The sequence below is a fragment of the Pseudonaja textilis genome, chromosome 17 (assembly GCF_049901715.1).
Source record: "Pseudonaja textilis isolate UNSWEBS1 chromosome 17, rPseTex1.2, whole genome shotgun sequence".
NCBI lineage: Eukaryota > Metazoa > Chordata > Lepidosauria > Squamata > Elapidae > Pseudonaja > Pseudonaja textilis.
In genome coordinates, this window is record NC_142006.1 from 8725048 (window position 1) to 8740786 (window position 15739).

The 15739-nt window shown below is 46.6% G+C and overlaps 1 protein-coding gene across 6 annotated transcripts in view; it reads left to right on the top strand.

The window, feature by feature from the left end:
- The window catches only part of RALGDS (ral guanine nucleotide dissociation stimulator), a 61128-nt gene that overhangs the window by 16991 nt on the left and 28398 nt on the right, over positions 1 to 15739 (top strand). Inside the window, exon 1 of one of the 6 annotated variants that reach the window (XM_087914472.1) lies at positions 1460 to 1855. The exons of 4 other annotated variants lie outside the window; for them this stretch is intronic. In XM_087914472.1, coding sequence (XP_087770598.1) covers positions 1652 to 1855 — 204 coding nt within the window. In that variant the 5' untranslated portion in view covers positions 1460 to 1651. Of the gene's footprint in view, positions 1 to 1459; positions 1856 to 15739 lie in introns of those variants that run through there. One more of the 6 variants, XM_087914478.1, reaches the window with a different exon arrangement.

The following is a 15739-nucleotide window of genomic DNA, read 5'->3' on the forward strand; positions in this document are numbered from 1 at the left end:
CTCAAGCAGGAGAGCCCATTTGAGACAAACAACTGTCCAGTCTCTTCTTCAAAACCTCCAGCGATGGAGCAGCCATAACTTCTGGAGACTCTCAGCCATCCATCACGTCACCGTTCTCCCCAAGGTGCTTTTCATTCAAGAGGCAACGGGACTTTCTTGGATGCTTCGCTCCTCATCCAAGAAGCTTCTTCAGTTAGAACAGTTGGCTAGTCCTCAAGGAAGAACAAAGGAAGTCCAGTTGCCTGTTGAATAAAAAGCACCTTTGAGTTCAACAATCCGATTGTTCCCCCCAGCCGGGAAATTTCTCCCTAGTTCTGGGTTGTTTCTCTCCTTGGTTCGTTTCCGTCTGTTGCTTCTGGTCTCCTGAGTAGATGCGAAGTGGACAGCTATTTTCCACGCTGGCCTACAGGATTTCCGTCTTGTCCTGTATTACTTTGTAATAACAGAATACAAAAAGATGCCAAAGAAAATAGGAGGAAAACAGGGGAGGAAAAATGGAAGGGAAAAGTGTAGGGCAAAGGGGAAAAAAGAAAGAAAGGCATTGACTTCTGGCTCCCTTTGGTACAATAGAATAAGACAATAGTATCATATTTCCAACTTTTGACTTTTACCTAATAATATAAACTAGCCATTTCCATAACAACAAACCTATTCATGGTTAAAACCCAAAATCAAAGTTTCTTTTTCCTTTCTTTTTTCCTTTTTTAAACCTCAGCCACAGAATCCAGAAGCGGTTTCCAAGTCGAAACGAAAGTATTATTCTTTCTTTCTTTCTTTCTTTCTTTCTTTCTTTCTTTCTTTCTTTCTTTCTTTCTTTCTTTCTTTCTTCCTTCCTTCCTTCCTTCCTTCCTTCCTTCCTTCCTTTCCTTCTTTTCTTCCTTCCTTCTTTTCTTTCCTTCTTTCCTTCTTTTCTTCCTTCCTTCCTTCCTTTCCATAGATTTCTTTCTTTCTTTCTTCCTTCCTTCCTCCCTTCCTTCCCATACCATTCTTCCTTCCTTCCTTCCTTCCTTCCTTCCTTCCTTCCTTCCCATACCATTCCTGCTTTCTCTTTCTTTCTTTCTTTCTTTCTTTCTTTTCCTTCCTTCCTTCCTTCCTTCCTTCCTTCCCATACCATTCCTGCTTTCTCTTTCTTTCTTTCTTTCTTTCTTTCTTTCTTTCTTTCTTTCTTTCTTTCTTTCTTTCTTTTTCCTTCCTTCCTTCCTTCCTTCCTTCCTTCCCATACCTACCTTCTTTCTTTCTTTCTTTCTTTCTTTCTTTCTTTCTTTCTTTCTTTCTTTCTTTCTTTCTTTCTTTCTCTTTCCATTCTTCCTTTCTTTCCTTCCTTTGAAAACCGTCCCCTCTCCGCCTACAGAGGGCGCCTCGTGGTCTCCTTTCCTTCCCAGCTGAGCTCTTCCCTCCCTCTTTCTCTCCTCCTCCCCCCCCGCCGCAGGGTTTGAATGACATCAGGGCTGCTGGAGGGAGGGGGCGGGCCCTCTTCCCGGGGGAGGGGCTCCCGAAAAGCCTCCCTGCGCCGCTGGCCGCCCCCGGGGGCAGAAGAAGCGCGCCGGGGAGACCCCCCACTCGCCCACCCGCCCGCCCGCCCGCCTCTCTCTCTCCCCGCAAAGCGCTCGGCCGAGCTGGCTGCAAGGCGGAGGCCGGCGGGCGCAGCTCCATGGTGGCGCTCATGTGGTCGGAGCTGCTGCCGGAGGAGCGCTCCGCCCGGGCTCTCCAAGGCAGCCCCGAGCGCCTCTTCGAGGGCTGCCGCCGGCTCCGCAGCCTCTGGGATGCCGTCCGCTTGGAGGTGGCCGCCGAAGAAGCCAGCCCGGTGGTCCTGCACAGTTTCACCCAGCTGGACCCGGATCTGCCCCCGCTGGAGGTAAACCAACCCGGCCGGGACGCAGGCTGGAAATGGGGGGTTGCAAAGAAGAGGGGTTCACACGACGTGCAAAACACCCGGGATCCGGGTCTCGCCAAGCCAGCCCTCGGGAATCCGTGCGCTCTCTCTCCATCCGCGCTGCGCTCTGGGGCGCACTTGGCGATGGCCGCTGCCAAGCGCCCCGGCTGGTGCCCTTGCGATGTATTGTTGGTGCTGGGTGGTTCCGGGTGGGGTGTGAATCCGGCTAGTTTAGCTTGGGGTTTTTTGGGGGGTGGGGTGGGGTGCGTTTTTGGCTTGCTTTTCTGGGGGTGTTGGGGGGTGTTTCTTCTTTCCTTTCCCCGATTTGGAGCTCGCTTGTTCTCCAGGGCTCCTTGGGATCACTGGAGCTCTCTCTCTCTCCGGCTTCTTTCTGGGTTGAACAAAGAAGGCTTCGTTGTGACAAATGGGGCTGTGTGTTGTTGCACGTCTCTGTAAATAGGGGCCGGGGGAGGAGGGGGCATCGTGGTTGTGCAAACCGAGGTTTAAACTCTAAAGCATCCCCTGCTGGACCCTAAATAACGGGGACTTATTCGGTAACATGGCAGTCCAAGTAAATCCTCAGATAGAAAGCGACAGATAGAAAGCCAGCGAAGGTCAGCTGTAACATCACACCCTCGGGTTAACTAGGTTTAAATATCCTCCCTGGGGGGGGGAGGGGGCAGTTTAATCCGACCCACAAGCTGCCCCCACTTTAATAAATCCTTGGCGTGGATTAAGTCGCACCCTGGCACCCTCTTGGAGGCACACACTTCCATAAGAAATAGGCTTGGCCTGACACAGAAGCCGCAAACGCACAACTGCCTTTGAATCGAAGTCTAGCTTAAAGGTACCAGGCCTTCCAAATTTGGGAGAATGGACACTTTGAAAAGTTGAGCCGCCAGTCTGGAGAGCTGAAGGGTGGTTTAAAAGGGGGGTGGGGGAGAGGTTTGTTTCTAAGCACATACAAAAAAGGACCCCTGGGATGGATTTTGCACGGAGAAGCTTTGGGGAGACCGGATGACAGGCACTGATGATGTTACTTAGTTTGGTAATGACAGCAAGAACCATCACCCCAGCTCAAGAGAGTACCGAGTGACACCCCCTCAAGACAGGGTGTTTGGGGGAAAGGAGGGAGTTTATTTGAACTCTGGAAGCCTTTCACACTTAACGACCGTTGCAGCATCGGCGTGGTCACGCGAACGAAATTCGGACACTTGGCCGCTGGCATGTATTTATGACCATCGCAGTGCGTGATGACCCCTTTTGCAATCTTTTGACAAACCAAGTCCGCGGGGGGGAGCCAAGATTCACTTAGCGACCTTGTTCCTCACTTAACGGCCGCAGCGATCCACTTAACAACCGTGACAAGAAAGGTCATAACACGGGGCCAAATTCGCTGGGCAAAGATCTCATCTTAGCAACAGAAACTCTCGATGTATTTCCTTAGGCTGCAGTCTCAAACTACAGCTCGGATGGAAGCGTTCTTCCATACTTATCTCTGAATTAGAAGAAGTCGGAGGTATTCTTCGCGTATTCTTTGCCTTTTCCCCGCCTTTATACTTTCTCACAACTTCTATCCCTCTCCTCTTTCTACTCTTCTGTTGTTTCTCTTCATCGTTAGTTTTTCTCCCTTTTTTTAAAAAATGCGTAAAATGTAATACAATTATTTGAGGGTAAACCACCTTGGAAAGCCTTTCCAATCCATCTTACTTTCCTGAGCTCCCAAAGGCTCTTCTTAGTTACCTGCCTGCCTGCTTCTTGTTTGGAAGAAAACGTTTATTCTACAACCAGGATATGCTGAATCTGTTGTTCTTCTGGTTGCTCAGTGAACAGCCTCTGAGTAAAATCACGGTGCAGTATAGTACCTTATTTGCTTGAGTATGATGTGTGTTGACCCTGCTTCACTTTTTTTTTAATTTTAATTTTTTATTTTAATTTATGCGTGCATAGAACGGAGGGCTGATGGCCTCCCACGGCAAACATTTGTTTCTCAGATCTGGAATGAATGACATTCGTGCAAGGATGATTGCATTCCTTAAGATTCCAGTCCTCTTTGTGAAACAATCCAAACCCTGATCTGACCTGGAAGTCAAGCTTTGTGTGTCGTAAAATTGGTCAGGGTGTTTTCATCTGCAATATTCTATTTTCCCCCAAATAAAACTCAGGGAAGTTAAGAGTTTCCTAAGAGGCTGTTCGTGTGTATCAAGACAGACACAGAAGTCTGTAATCTTGCTCAGCTCTGTGGATATATTAAGGCACATTAATTAGTATTCTGGAATTTCAAGGCAGCTGTTTAGTTATATACAATCGAAAGAATAATTCTTGCCATCTGCACAAAGATTGTGTGTTCTCTTAACTTTGTAAGGGGGCCGTGAAATTTATGAGTAATTTATTCACTTGATGGCAGAGATTAATTTGACTCCGAGAATGTTGCATATTTTTCTATGCAGCTAAAATATTTTTGCTCGCTGGAGGGACGGCGATGCTAGAGCACATTGTAGAATCCAGAATCAAGATCCCTTCATGTTGCTTTCAGCTCCTTGGGAGTTTAAAGAGTCAAACACGTAGTTTTACTGGCAAAATTGCTTTTTTTAAAAAAATCCTTTTTGATTTCCCGGGCTTGGTTTTTCCTCCAAATATTAATATTGTGTTTAATTGAAGTAAGGGATTGATACGTAGGCTGGATTGAAGAACTTTGCTTTGTATTCCTGACTCTTTTGTGTTAAAACAATAGGAGAAAGGTCATCTGTTCATAAAAATCATGACTTTTCTAGCATTGAAGCCGATTCTTTCTGGAAAAACTAAAGCCAAAACAAAAAGACCGTGAAATGCAAAACTAACTAATGCAGAAAACCAACTTTCTAAAACCGGTACTGGTTTGTTCAAAACATGTTGGGAACAGGATTGTAAACTAAGCTGTCTTCTATCGAAGCCAACATCGTTTTTCTTGGCTAAATGGGTCCATTTTTCTTCTGAACTAATAAGTCAAACTGACCAAGAGCATTTTGGTAGCATATCTAGATAAAGGTGAATGTTTCCCTGTCCAGATGTGTCCGACTTTAAGGCACAGTGCTGATCTCTGTTTCTCGGCTGGGGGGGGGGGGCGGTGTTGCCCAAATATATTTTTCCATGGTTATGTGGCCAGCCGAAGTGGTACCTATTTATCTACTCACATTGGCATGCTTTCGAATGGCTAGATGTGCAGGAGCAAGGAACAGGAGCTCACCCACGCTCACTGCGCTTGGGTCTCGAACCTGAGCTGTTAGCTCTCCAGTTGACGAGCTCAGGGTCATTAACCATTGAGCCAAGTGAGAACTGTCCTTAATTTCCTTGGCTTCAGCTTTTCAGGCCATCAAGCGACCACGCTGAGATACGGAGTCTCGGCGGGGAGAGGGCTCGGCCCAGGCTCTTCATTCCGAGGCATGGAATGGAGGAGGGAAACTTCCTGTAGGGAATTATTTTCAGACTTTTCCTGCCTGCCAAGACAATCCAGATTTAGAAACTGCGCTGAAATTGCTATTGGATCGGCTGCTTGTCGTTTATTTATTAGCCGAGAGTGTAGAAGGTCCCCAACGTTTGATAATGGGGAGTCCTCGATGTACGACCACAAGCGAGCCCGGAATTTATGTTGCTAAGGGAGACAGCTAGGTGAGCTTTGCCCCATATTTATGACCCTTCTGGCCACTGTTTGAAGTGAGTCACCGCCGCTGTGAATGTTAGTAAACCCAGTGGTTAAGTGAACCTGGCTTTCGCATGGGCCTGGCTGGATCCTGATGACCCTGAGAATGTCATAAATATGAGTCGGTGGCCGAATTTTGATCACGTGGCCGCGGGGCTGGTGCAGCAGTCGTGGAGGGTGGAAAACAGTCCTCAGCCACTTTTTTTCAGTGCCGTTGTAACTTTGAACGGTCACTAAACCAAACTGTTGGTAATAACAAGGACTAGCTGTACTTGCTTGGAAAGGGACCGTAGTCACTTGGGGTGCATTTAGCCTTCACCACCTCCTCCTTCTTCTTCTCCTTCTCTTCTTCTTCTCTTCCTCTTCTTCTCTTCCTCCTCCTCTTTCTCTTCTTCTCCACCTCCTCTTCTCCTCCTCCTCCTCCACCACTTCTTATCCTCCTCCTTCTCTTCTCCTCTTCCTCCTCATCCTCTTCTTATCCTCCTCCTCCTCCTCCTCTTCTCCTCCACCTTCTCCTCTTCTTCTCCTCTTCTTCTCCTCTTCTTCTCTTCCTCCTCTTCTCTTCCTCCTCTTCTTCTTCTCCTCCTCCTCCTCCCTTTCTCCTCCTCTTCCTCCCCCTCCTCTCCCCCCCTTCTCCTCTTCCTCCTCTAAAGGATGTAGTGAAACAGAAGGAACAGTTTAGGGTTGGCCTGTGAACTCACCTGGGAGTAATTCAACAAATGCGAAATCCCAGCAGAGTTTCCGGTTCGGTCTTCCTTTCTGCCCACCAACCAGCAGGAAGGAAGGAAGGATTCTCCAATCCTTAAATTGGTCCAGTAAGGAGACCATCTTTAATACATCTCGGGTTTATTTCTCCCCTTCCCCATTGATCCAAGCAATATGGCCTTCCTTTATTTCCACAAGGCTTAACCCTCTTCGGATTTCCTGTTTGGGCGCCAAAGAACTTTTACTTATCGTTTCCTCCCCCCCCACCCCCCACCCTTGTTATCGCTTAAGTGTTTTATGGCTGCCCTTCCCAAAACCTCTAACCCTGCTTCTTCTTGCATTTTGCCTCTGATGTGGAGAGGAGAGAGGGAGGGGGGGGTCTGCTTCTTGTGGGTGGGCTGGTGGGCCCCCTTTCCCCTTCTGGGGGGGGTGGGGGGGTGTTGAATAAAGCCAAACCCACATCATCTGCTTCCCATTAAATCCTGTTTCTTCAACCTCAGAGTTGGCAAGAAAAGGAGGGCTTTAGTTTCAGACATTTGGGAGCTGTGTGTGTGTGTGTGTGTGTGTGTGTGTTTTGTTTGTGTGTATTAGGACTGCCAGGTTGCAGAGGGGAGGAAAAATATATATTTTCTTTGTCTCAGTATTTTTACAGCTGCTGCTAAAAGCGTTATTTCATGTCCTTCCTTCCTTCCTTCCTTCCTTCCTTCCTTCCTTCCTTCCTTCCTTCCTTCCTTCCTTCCTTCCTTCCTTCCCCCCTCTTTCCTCCCTTCCTCCATTCTCATTTTCCTTCCTTCCTTTCCTTCCTTCCCTCCCTCCATTCTCCTTCTCCTTCCTTTCTTCCTCCCTCCCTCTCATTCTCCTCCCTCCCTCCCTTCCTTATTCTCCTCCCTTCCTTCTTTCCTCCCTTCCTCTCACTTCCTCCGTTCCTCCCTCCCTCCCATTCTCCTTCCTTCCTTTCCTCCGTTCTCATTCTCCTTCCTTTCTCTCTCCCTCCCTCTCATTCTCCTCCCTCCCTCCCTTCCTTATTCTCCTCCCTTCCTTCCTCCCTCCCTCTTATTCTCCTCCCTTCCTTCTTTCCTCCCTTCCTCTCCCTTCCTCCGTTCCTCCCTCCCTCCCTCTCATTCTCCTTCCTTCCTTCCTTCCTTCCTTCCTTCCTTCCTTCCATCCATCCATCCATCCATCCATCCATCCATCCATGATTCCCCCGCTTTCACCTTGCTCTAATGGGGCCCGGATTGCTGACCGTCGCTGAAAAGGGATATGGCTGCATATTGCATGAGCTTCCCTCATTACCGTCCTCGCTTGGATCAGGTTCAAGGTCCATTTTAACCTAGCATCCTGTTTCCGTTGGGGGCTGGCCATCCCGGTCGATGATCGGGAACGCCCTCCAAGGCTGCAAAGGCCGAAGTTTTCTGTCGTTGACAATATCGTCCTCACATAGGGACTTTCTTGTTCTTTTACGACAGCTTCAATTTTGCGGCCCCCCAAGTCTTTTTCCATTAAACCCAAAAAGAAAAGTTTCTATTCTCTTTCTATTCTATCCTACCTTGCTGGATTTATCAGGGTGATAAAGTGAGCCTCAAGTGAGCCACATCTTCTTGACCACACTTTTTAAGTTAAGGAGAGATCAAAATATGAAATACAAATACAATTTCCCCCCCTTAACCCAAGGCGATCTCTTTGTTTCCCCTGGGGCCTCGAAGATTTTCCTAACCTTCAGTAAGATTTCTTGCCTTCTCTTGTAACTTAAAACCTTTGTTCTCTTGTTCTGTACTCTGGACTAATAAAAGTTTATTAGTTTATATATATATATATATTATTTCTGAAGCCTGAACTTATCCAGTTCGGCTTCATTACTACTATTTTTTTTCTTCCCCTTTAATCATTTTTATTCTTCATCACAGTTTTCTTCTTCTTCTTCTTCTTCTTCTTCTTCTTCTTCTTCTTCTTCTTCTTCTTCTTCTTCTTCTTCTTCTTCTTCTTCTTCTTCTTCTTCTTCTTCTTCTTCTTCTTCTTCTTCTTCTTCTTCTTCTTCTTCTTCTTCTTCTTCTTTTCCTTCTTCTCCTTCTCCTTCTCCTTCTTCCTCCTCCGCCTCCTCCTCCTCCTTCCCATCAGTTCTTAAAACCTGAGGATTAGCAGGGAACACACAACTTGTGCAGAGTTTGGCTGTGGAGCATAAAACAGCACTGCAATTTTTCTGGCCTGGCCCAGCCTGGGAAGCGTCAACAGAGATAAACACAACCGTTTTAAGTACACTTTACGGATTAAATTACAATTCTCCGAGTTTATGCAAAGCTCAAAACTCCAGAGGTTTGGTTGGAAACGTATCTCGGTATCTTGTCACTAACAACAGGATAGGATCACCAAATTCCCCTTGGCTATTTTCCCAAAACAAACCTCTTATCCTTTAAAGAAACTTTAAAGGGTCATTTAAAGAATTGTTTTAAACTTTTAAAAGTCATTTTCATTGGCTGCTTTAAGTTTTTCTATCATTAGGGAAGGCTAACATTCATTATGAGCCTTACCCCTCCAAAAGCCAGCCCCAAGGCTCTAGTCCTCATGATTCCTCCCCGTTCCCCCATTCCCCTCCCTTCCGCTGCAAGATGCTGGATTTCAAAAAAAAAAAAAAACATGTGGGAACCCAAGGCTCTAGTCCTCGTGGTCTAGAAAAACTGGGCACATGGTTCTTTCTTGGCTGGATCGGGTTCTGAGAAAGACACCCCCCGCATTCAAAGTTACATAGTCACCGGGGAGGAAAAAAGGATCTTTGTAACCCCAGTCCTCACATTTACGACCGTCGCTGCGTTCCCGCGCAATCCCATGATCAAAATTCAGTTTGCTTGGCAACTGGCCGGTATATGTGACAGTTGCAGCATTCTGGAGAGCCACACGAACCTCCATCTGCAAACCTTCCCAGCAAAGTCGATGGAGGAAGCCAGATTCGCTTAACGACGTGCGATTCACTTAACAGCTGCAGGAATTGGCTCAACGGTGGCCTCGCCCTCCCCCAAAAAGGCCCGACTTGCTTAACAACGGAGGTGCCAATTGTTGGTCATTAAGACAAGGACTATCTGTGCCTTTTCCTTCTTTAATGTTGCAAATCGACACAAACGGAGACCCACACTCCCCCAGATCCCTCTCATCTTTGTGTAAGCTTTGCTTTCGTTCTCTTTTGTTACTCCGCTGTTCCTTTCTAATGCTTTATTGATACGCTGTTGGGAGGAGTTGTTTTTTGTTCAAAACAAGGAAGAAAAGGGTCATTTAGAAAAGAGGCTGTTTGTTGTTGTTCCATTGAATGGCCGCTGTTAATCAGAAAACGCCGAAGAATATTTTCCCCTCTGCGAAACACCCGAATTGGGGCGCTTGGTGGCTTGAGAAGAAAAGTTAGAACTTTCTAGAGTTTGAACAAGGGTGAAAAGACCTCCCTGCTCGTTGGAACTTTGCTTATCTCTGCAAACAATGAATTCTGCCTTGTTGGGATTTTGACCAGAACATCATGTTAAAAAATTCTTTCCATTATGTGTCAACATCATCAATATTTAAGAGAGGACTTTTTTATTTCCCCTTTATTTTTCCGGTCACTTCCCTTACCCCGATTTGAATAACTGAGTTTGCTGAAAAACCCTCTGTGGTGCAATACTCAAAAGTCATTGTTCTTCGTGGTCATCTTGCGTTTTGCTATTCCGCTGCCTCCCAGATACCGTCGGAGTCAAACAATTGCCTTAGAATTTCAACTCGAATTGTGGAATTTTATCCTGAATTTGTCCACCACGTTTCTCATCATGTACTTAACATGCATTCTCCTTTTTTTCTTCATATGGTCAGTTTGACTATATAAACTTTGCTTTAGTTGGCTAAAACTCCTCATTCTTGACCATCCAAGCCGATCACAAAGAATATATATTGGATTAATTGATCTCTTTCAAAACAATGTAAAAAGTTGGACCTGTTTAATATGAACACACACACACACGCATGCAAAACTAGATATTTAACCCGCGTGATTTGGCTTTGATTCAACTATTTCCACGTTGATTAAATTGTTGTTGCAGTTTTACCTATTTTTTTCCCCAGCCTGTTCTGCAATTTTATCATCTCTGGGAAGGCTGGTTAGAGAAGGTCAGCCTTTTTTTTTTTTTTTGTATGTGGGGGGGTTTAATATTGAAAAAGTGCATTTACAGATAATCAGAGTTGGAAGGGTCACTGTAGGTCATCTAGTCCAACCCCCTCCCCGCCCAAGCGAGAGACCCTACACCATTTCTGGCAAATGGCAGCCATTTCCAGATTGGTGTTTTCGGATCAGGGTTTGTAAAGGTAATTTTGGAAGAATAGCCAGGAGATTGAATCAAGCTCTTTCTCTTAACCTGGGATAATTTGATCGCCTTTTGCGACCTTCTCACTTAAACAGATGTCTCGCTGCACCACAGAAATCTCAGAGCTCCATTTTGGCCGTAAGTGGAGGACTTACCTGTACTATAATTACATATTTTCCACCTGTTTGGAGTCAGCTTCTCTCAATCAGGGACATCATTTCAACGTCAGAAATCCCAGCTGGCCTGATGCAAGAGGCTCCCTTCATTTAATACATTTCTTGTTTATTCCCTGCAAACTAACATGGCTCAGGTTTCGAACCCAGCCCCGCTGCCTGAGTTCCCACCGTGACCCGATTCACCAAGCTTGCGGTGCAAAACCCAGCCTTCAGGGCTCACAAACTGGCTTTAAAGCCTTAGTAAGACCACACCTTGACTACTGTGTTCAGTTTTGGTCACCACGCTATAAAAAAAAGATGTCGAGGCTTTAGAAAAAGTGCAGAGAAGAGCAACCAGGATGATGAGGGGACCGGAGACTAAAACATGCGATGAACAGTTGCAGGAGTTCTGTAGGTCTAGTACTCTAGAGAAGGTTTGGGGGGTGACTTGATAGCAGCCTTCCAATATTTGAGGGGCTGCCCCAAAGAAGAGGAAGGGGTCAAGCTATTCTCCAAAGCCCCTGAAGGCAGGACAAGCAGCAACAGGTGGAAACTGACCAAGGAGAGAAGCAACCCAGAACTAAGGAGGAATTTCCTGACCGTGAGAACAATTAATCGGTGGGACAACTTGCCACCAGAAGTTGTAAATGCTCCAACATCGGAGGTTTTTTAAGAAGGGGATGGATTTGTCTGTAGTGGCGTTTCCTGCTTCAGCAGGTGGGTTGGACTAGAAGACCTCCAAGGTCCCTTCCAACTGAATTATCCTGCAATTGGTTTGGACAACAGCCTTCAGCCTCCTTTAAAGGTTTTCGTGAGTGGAGGGATTGAACTAAAAGCGGCTTACAAGCTCGGATGTTGATTTTCCTGTTTTTCTGATCTGAAAGTCTTTTGGAGCTAGGCTTATTTAAATCCCACCCGGCCCGATGAGACCCCCTCTTTCCTCCCCACCCCCCCAAAAAAACCAACCCCTTCTGATTCTCTGGCTCTTTTGTTCTCCAGCAAGAGAACCAAATCTGGAGCGTTCCTCCACCCCTTGCCATTTTTTCTTCGACCAGCCAAGGGCAGCCAAACATTCAGCAAGGGAAGTTTTGCGGGAGCTGCGTGCAGGCCCTGGGTACACCACACAAGGGATCCCTCAGTCCAGCATCACAAAAGGGGTGTTGTTTGGGGTTTTTGTGCGTGTGTGCGCGCGCGCGTGTCCTTGCGAGCTCAGCTCCGAGGAGGGCTGGAGGGAATAAAAGAGAGGAACACGGATGCATTCAGCAGCTTTGCCTTTCCGTTCCCACTTTCCTTGCCTGTTATTTTATTTTTTTGCCTTTTTTGTGTGTTGTTTTTGTATGGTGGAGGCTGGTGCAGAATGGTGTTCAGCCACAGCCTTTGGGAAGGAAAGAAGGGAGGCGAGAGAGGGAAGGAAGGGAGAAAAAAAGATAGGGAGGAAGGGAAGGAAGGAGAGGGAAGGTAGAAGAATAAAAGGGAGGAAAGGAAGGAAGGTGAGAGACAAGGAAGGAAGAAAAAAGGGAAGGAAAGAAGGAAGGCAAGAGAGGGAAGGAAGGGAGAAAAAGATAGGAGGAGGAAGGAAGGAGAGGGAAGGTAGAAGAATAAAAGGGAGGAAAGGAAGGAAGGTGAGAGACAAGGAAGGAAGAAAAAGGAAGGAAAGAAGGAAGGTGAGAGAGGGAAGGAAGGAAGAAAAAGATAGGAGGAAGGAAGGAGAGGGAAGGTAGAAGAATAAAAGGGAGGAAAGGAGGAAGGTGAGAGACAAGGAAGGAAGAAAAAAGGGAAGGAAAGAAGGAAGGCAAGAGAGGGAAGGAAGGGAGAAAAAGATAGGGAGGGAGGAAGGAGAGGGAAGATATAAGAATAAAGGGAGGAAAGGAAGGAAGGTGAGAGACAAGGAAGGAAGAAAAAAGGGAAGGAAAGAAGGAAGGCAAGAGAGGGAAGGAAGGGAGAAAAAAGATAGGGAGGAAGGAAGGAGAGGGAAGGTAGAAGAATAGTAGGTAGAAAAAGGAAAGGAAGGAAGAAAAAGGAAAGGAAAGGAAAGGAAGAAGGAGTAAGGTATTCCCTGTCACAGGATTGATGAGCCTGTGGGGACCACTTTATATTTGGGTGTGAAGAATTCCAGGGGGGTGTGGGGGGTGTCTTATTTGGGGCCTGATCCACCCAGGATAAAGAGCCACGTGCCCCATTTTCTAAAAATACTTCTGCAAAGAAAATCCGCAGGAGAATAAGACCCCCGCCTGACTCACCCACAAAACGAGGCTCCTTTTGCGATTCACTAATCCAGCCTCCATCTGGCAGGCGAGGGGAGCGAATCACGAGGACTAGAGCCTTGGGGCTGGCTTTGGGTTCCCGCATTCCGAAGGCTCAGAATAGCCCATCTACTTTGGGGTCGGGCTTGTGTATTTGCCTTCACCCCAGTTGTTTGGTTCTTAATTTCTGGAGACGCTTAAGAGCTTTGTACTCAAATGGCCCCAGTCACTCGTGCAGCTGCTAATATTTTTCTTTCATTCCCAGGCTGGAGGACGTGGAAGTTACTTTGGGAGTTGCTTGAGACCCCACAGCTGCCAAATTTATTTATTTATTTATTTTTTTGAGGTGGGGAGGTTGGGTTATTTCAAGCAGAATGCTCTCCTCTCTCCCCCAAACCCCTCTGGAAGAGAAAGGAAGGGAGGGAGAGAGAAAGAGAGAAAGATAAGAAAAAATAAAGAAGGAAGGAGGGAGGGAAGGAAAGAAGGAAAGAGAGGGAGAGAGAAGCACTTTTTTGCATGTTACTTGCAAGCATCTTTCCGTGATGTGGGGTGGGTTATGCATGGAGGGCAGTTTCCCCCCTGCAGATCCAGCTAGGATCTCCGGTCAGTTTCCAAGCGGCGCCTGGGAAGGCAGGAAAAACACCCCTGAGCTTTTTTGCCCCACCAAACTGAGCGTAGTAGATGCTGTGAGTTTGTGTGTGTGTGTGTGTGTGTTGAGAAAGACAGATTTGTGCTGTGTCATGCAACAAAGACTGAGGCTTGGAAAGAAAACTCTTCAGTCAACCATCCAGGATCCTTTTTTTAAAAAAATAATATTATTTTTAGTGCCCTTTTAATGAACCGCAGCTGAACCAATTCTGGTTTGTTTTCCTCTTAAGCCTTTCAACGTTGCCATAACCAGAGTTTGTTTCCCGTTTCCTCCTCCCCATCTGGGGGCAAACATAGGCCCAGTCCAACTTTTGAAGCTACCATGGGGGAAAAAAAAGAAGAAATCCGACTTTAAGCTGAATTAACCAAAATGGGAATTGAGCGCTGATCCTTTTTTCAGTAGCTTGTAAAGCATGTTAAGGTAAATTACACAACTTCATCGGTCTGGAAGGGGCCTTGAAGGTCTTCTAGTCCAGCCCAGAAGGCAGGAAACTTCATACCATTCTGGCAAGTGGTTGTCCAATCTCTTCTTAAAAAAACAACAACCCTCCAGGGATGATGAGAGCATCCACAACTTCTAAAGGCAATTCTATTTCATTGATGAATTGTTGTCAGAAAATGTCTCCTTAGTTCCAAGTTGGATCTTTCTTTGATAAGCTTCCTCCAGTTATTTCTTGTCCTGCTCTCAGGGTGCTTTGGAGAATAGGTTCACACACACACCCCTCTTCTTTGTGACACCCCCTCAAATATTGCAAGACTGCTATTGTGTCTCCCTAACCCTTTTCTTCTTTAAATTAGACATAGTTCCTGCAACAATTCTTCCTTGGGTTTAGCTTCCAGACCCTCTAATCATCTTTGTGGCTCTTCTCTGCACTCTTTCTAGAATCTCAACCTCTCTCTTTTTTCTTTTTTTTTGTTTGCATTGTGCCAACCAAAACGGGATGCAACATCCCACATGAGGTCTCCTTGGGTTGGGCTAGAAGATCTCCAAGGCTCCCTTTCAGCCCTAGAGGTCTACAAGTCTTTCTTTCGGAGCGACGCCTGGGCTGAAGAAGCCGTCAGCAGGTCCCTGGGTGTAACCAGCTATTTGTTCCCATAACGACAAGGACGGTGTTTCCTTCTTAAATTACAGGGCTGCGAGTGTGCGGCTCCAGATAAACTTTTAGTGCTCTCGCCTGGAGGTATCGCAAGAGGGGACGTTGCTGGCCTAAAAGACTAAAGACCGGCTCACCAGACCGTCACGGACTTCCTTGCATGGTCTGGGGTTGTGTGTGTGTGTGTACTCTGTACTTGCCCTCTCAGATCGACACACACACACACACAGGCAGTGCTCAACTTAGAACAGTTAATCTAGTAACAGAATAATAGAATAACAGAGTTGGAAGGGGACCTTGGAGGTCCTCTAGTCCAACCCCCACCCCCTGCTCAAGAAGGAGATCTATATCATTCCAGAGAAATGGTTGTCTAATCTCTTCCTAAAAGCCTCCAGTGTTGGAGCAGCCACAACTTCTGAAGGCAAGTTGTTCTTGATGGTTTCTCCTTAATTCCAGGTTGCTTCTCTCTTTGGTTAGGAATAGCCCCGTTTTTAATTATTTTCTCTTCGGAAAGCAAGTCCTATCTCCCTCCTTTTCTTTCTCCCGATGGGACGTGGATTAAAAGCGCATATATATTATTCCTTGGCGCTCCTTCGCTGCAAATTCTTTTTTTTTCCCCCTCCTTTCCCCTCAGCGAGACGCAAAGCAATTGTTGTCGAGGAAGCAAACGCCCCTCGTAATGCAAGCCAGATGTGCACAGATGCGAGGTGAGATGTGGGGTATCGGGGTCAGGTTTTCCATCTCAGGACCTTTGCAGCAAACGTTTCACGCCCAAACGCCGGGCAGCTGCTGGCCCCACCCCGCCGAGGGTGGGAGAAATGCAGAGCTCGTGGCTCAGCAGCAGGGTGGGTGGGTGGGTGGCACTGCCAGGGTGCCCCCACTCCTGGGTGTAAATCTTGTTCCTCCTCCCCTGCTTTGGTGGCTCCTTGGCTCACAACGCTCTGTATCAGTGTACATAAAGAAGAAAATAAAATACATCATCAAGAATCATAAGACACAACACTTAGGTTACTAAGAAGCAATCAGATC